Source organism: Dendroctonus ponderosae, unplaced genomic scaffold (genome assembly GCF_020466585.1).
Source record: "Dendroctonus ponderosae isolate FM_Combo_2020 unplaced genomic scaffold, Dpon_F_20191213v2 Dpon_F_20191213_1, whole genome shotgun sequence".
Taxonomy (NCBI): Eukaryota; Metazoa; Arthropoda; class Insecta; order Coleoptera; family Curculionidae; genus Dendroctonus; species Dendroctonus ponderosae.
This window is the reverse complement of record NW_026017110.1, coordinates 34,715,410-34,720,028: the sequence shown is the minus strand read 5'-3', so window position 1 is coordinate 34,720,028 and position 4,619 is coordinate 34,715,410. Positions and strand designations below refer to the sequence as shown.

The 4,619-nt window shown below is 37.1% G+C and overlaps 1 protein-coding gene across 1 annotated transcript in view; it reads left to right on the top strand.

The window, feature by feature from the left end:
• LOC109541573 (adenosine receptor A2b-like) overlaps nucleotides 1-3,712 on the top strand; it is a 184,470-nt gene extending 180,758 nt beyond the window's left edge. Inside the window, exon 6 of the mRNA XM_019910453.2 lies at nucleotides 3,584-3,712. Coding sequence (XP_019766012.2) covers nucleotides 3,584-3,712 — 129 coding nt within the window. The remainder of the gene's footprint in view (nucleotides 1-3,583) is intronic.
• Nucleotides 3,713-4,619: the final 907 nt, after the last annotated feature.

Sequence of the window (4,619 nt, the reverse complement as noted above, 5' to 3'; positions counted from 1 at the left end):
AAGACAAAAATTTTTGAGGCGAAATACCCAAAAAGAAGTTTGTAAAAAATGAATCCGCCTCAACAATATAGAACTTATCTATATTTAAGGTTTTTACCCAAAATGTCGGTTACAATTGAAGGTAGAACGCATGTCACGACGGTGCCCGTGAAACTATGTAGAGCTCAAGACGATAAGCGTAAATCTCACTCCCATGGCCAATTTTGCACAACACCAATACGCGCCTTAGAATGGTTGGCTTCTATGTTCGGACCTCAGCGATTAACATTTGTTTCTCAGGATGATAAGGCGCGGATACCTATAGGCATAAAACCAGGGCAGAAGCAGTTAGCCGTTCTAATGCACGCCAAATATAGATTGATGCTTGCTGATCACGGTTGGGTTGTAGCTGGGGAGGGGGACAAGCCCATTCCATACGTCTATGTAGGCATCGAAACAAAATCAGAAAAATTTGGGAATGCTAAATCCGTCACTCAGTTCGGACCAACTTGCATTGCTATAAGAAGCTGAAAACATAACTCGTCAGCAGCTGCAACCTTACTCTGATGATTTCAAACGCTTGGTGTTGTAAAACATGAAGTTAAGCCCATAGTTATAATTTATAACTTAGTTGTAGCAGTAAATTATTCCAATGCACGTTAATGGTAGGTAATATGTTTAGTCCCAAAACTCAAAACCGATATCTGACCCATCTCGAGTTTACGCGAGTCCTCTGACCTCTCGTTCGGACCCCAGCAAAAAAGTCGAAATACTCGTTTGAATCTTAAATGTTATTTACGTACTTGTGCGTATGATGACCCGAGACGTGACACAACTTTTAACTGAGCCACAAATTTTATAATCAAACTTTTTAGATAAACAGTTACAAAAAAGCAGTATATTCAGCTTAAATTGAGATTCAGTCGGGATGCATAACAGAGTTGAAATCATCTGCCAACGTTTTCCCACTAAACATCTATAAATACGGGCTCGTGATGGATGTTTGGTCCAAATACGTAAAGAAAACATTCTAAGCCGTAACTCAAAGTTTTGGTGTGCAATCTCCATCATATTACCACAGCTTATACAGGGTGTCCCAAAAGTAATGGCACAAAACAAAATGGCGAATTTCTTGGGTGAAAATATGATGATCTAACACAACTTACCTTAGTTCACGTCTAAGTTGACGGTTGCCGACAAACAGGGCGTTAAACTTACATTTTTATTTCAGTTTTTTGTTTTTCTACTTTGAACGGAGCTGTATATTTTAACGAAATTTGGTATACAGGGGTTGTTGAGCAAAGAAAGGCAAATGTCCCATCAGACTGATCAACTCGTAGAAAAAGCCACTTGCGGCGATATCTGGGCAAAAAAATGGGTTTAACTATTTGGTCATCCGGTATGCTGACTTCTAAAATGGTTGCGTCTAATCGCCTATTAATTTTGCACTTCTCAGTCGATGTCCCAATAAACCTGTATCCGAGATATTTGCTATTAAACTGCAAAATGCAGAATTGTGAGAAAATTTGACAAAACATCTCCATTAGTGTGAGGCAGCGACATGTATTTATTTGGTGTCTGTCAAAGTGACACAAGCGCCTTAACTACATACTTAAGTTTTGATTTCACTTAGCTAATATGCCAAGGCATTTTTTTTTTAACTTGGAAATTTTAGTGGGCGCAGTGCAAAGCGGCATTACTTACAATTGTATTCCAATAGGAGGCAACCGAATTTAAAGTAATTCGGAGACATCTACAGTCGATTAGGGGAAACTGGTTGCTTTAGGGCCAAAGTTAATATCTTGGGACGTCCGAAAGTTTTCACTCCAGAACAAGCGGAAGAGATTCAACAGGACAAGGCGATTGAAAAGTGCTACTGGGGTAAGCAAGTCTTCAGTTCATTGGATTTTTCAGCAAGAAAATCTCCATCCTTACCATTTTACGCCGGTGCAGAATTAATTCGATGACGATCTACCAGCAAGAGTGCAATGTGATAATTTCATCCGTCGCCAAAGCAATGTCGATTCGATGTTTTTGAACAAAATTTCGTTTACAGATGAAGCTAAGTTTACAAGAAGAGGTGTTTTTAATTTTATAAACAAACATTTATGGGATGTTGTAAACCCTTATTCAGTAACCGAAAGGCATTTTAACATGAGTTTAAAATTACTAATGACCATTTTCTCGGGCCGCATGTATACCACCAACTTTGAATGGCAATTCTTATGTAGAATGTCTTCAAACTCGACTATCTGATTATTTCGATGATTTACCGCTGAATTTGCGGCATTATATTATTCTTATGCATGATGGCGCACCACCCCATTTTACTAGAGCAGTTACTAATTACCTAAACCAACAATTTAGAAATCAATGGATAGGTCGTGAAAGTTCTTGGGCTTGGCCGCGCGAAGTCCTGACTATAACCCAATAGATTTTTGTGTTTGGGGTTATCTAAAATTATGTTGTTAAATGTTGCTAAAGTTGATAAATAAAATTGTGAATGCCGCAGAATCATTTCGAAATGAAAATAAATTTTTCAAAATTAGACGATTCCTCAATAAACGCATTTCAAAATGTATTGAAGTTAACGGGGGACCTTTTGAGCAATTGCTGTGGAAACTAGATGTTTTATTGTTAGTGGTTAATATAAAAAGATCCTACTGTTAAAGAATGATGTTTAGTAAATATTTTTTCTCTTAGATATTTATTGTGGTTTATTTTTTGTAAATACTGCATTTTGCGGTTTAATCGCAAATATCTCGGACAGAAGCTCGTTGGGACATCGACTAAGAATACCTTTTTTCTGCAAAATTAATACGCAATTAGACGCAACCATTTTATAAGTCAAAATACAGGGCGACCAAAAAGTTAAGTCAATTTTTTTGCCCAAATATCGCCGTAAGTGCTTTTTTCTACAAGTTTATCAAAATCTGATGGCAGATTTGGATTTCTTATGCTCAAAAACCCCTGAATAAGAAATTTGGTTAAAATATGCAGCTCCGTTCAAAGTATTAAATCATCATATTTTCACCAGGAATTCGCCATTTTGTTTTGTGCCATTACTTTTGGGACACCCTGTATATAATATACCGGGTGCCAATTTGAGAACATCCCACCCTTAATATCTTGCTTACAGTTGACAATATGAAAAATCGGAAAGACCACTCAATTTTATTTGTAATTGGGACACTTTAAATTAATATTTTTACCCTTCTTGTTTCAACCTCTTAGGTAGATAATGAAGATTTTAAGTAGATGTCACCCTTAGAATATTAAATGGGAAGGGGGGTCAACTTGCACATCGTTTTAAAAGGCGTTCAATTCTCTTTATATTAGTTACTACTTTATTGCCTTTTGTTCAGAAGTTTTAGAATAATCGCTTTGTTGCTTTCCGTCTAGAGGTTTCCGAATAAGCGCGCTTCAAAGTTGTAGAAACAATTAAACTTGCGTGCATTCAGATATTGGTTTTCAGGTTAGTGTTTACAGAAAAACAATTGTATTGGGTTTCCCCAACTGCAACACAAGTGATTTCTTCACTTCTGTCTTTTGCGTCGTGGTGTTAATTGTTCTCACCCCACAATAAATTTTATTTATTTTTTAGGTGTCAGCAGTGATATGGGTCTTGTGGTTGGTGCCCTTTGTCACTGTTGTCAGCATTTGCACGGGTTTCGATTCGGATGGAACATTTTGGAACAATTTTTTAAATAATACGGATGTTCCCCCATTGTAAGTATTTTTTCAATGCTTGGATCACCGCCACATATTCTTTTGTAATCTTTCATACACTGAGACTTCTAATTATGAATTTTCTATCGTCGGTTCAAATTGTTGCAAGATAACAATTTTAATGGTTGTTAGTAAGGTAATTTTCTGCCTTATCGGCCCCTCGCATCAAGTTAACAATACAGGGTGATTCAAAATTGGCGTCATTCCTCTGGAGGGGTTGCCTGGCGGTGTTTAAGAAGTACAGAAAAAATARTAAAAACAATGAATTGTTATTAAAAATTGAGAAATTGGCAAAAAACTATATCAGAAAAACGGCAACAATGTTTWTCAAGGTAATCTGCCTAATTAACATTACGTAAATACCTGTTGCTTCGTAATTATTTAAAACTCCGGTAACCATGGATAAATAGAGAGAGTGACAATAAGATAGATACGGATCAACGGTCAATTCAACGGAAATCGTTGAATGACAGAACATATTTCAAAACTCATAACCTCGAATTATTAATTTGTTTACAAATTACAAAAACATACATTTGAGTCCGTAACTCCAAACAAGTACCGGTGTATCTTATCATGTACTCTTCTCGGGCAGCTTCTCTTATTCGGTTAATTAACTGCTGATCTGTTTATACCGGTGTTCAGTTATCCATTAGTTTAATTACATCCGTGGTAGGAATGTAGCCGGTATTTATTTGGTGCCTGGCAAAGTGTCAGTTGTCCAATGTTCGGTGTGCGCCTGAAAGACTCTTCTGCAATTATGTCCAATGCTTTTTCCTCTGTGTCTGGAATCCGAACATCAACTGCCTTCCACTATCTTCCTGGAACCACTCTCTTCTCCCTTTGTTGGCGTGCGTTCTTTCAGCTTCTGCTATGTTACTGTAGCATTTCCCCTGAACTAATCGCATATC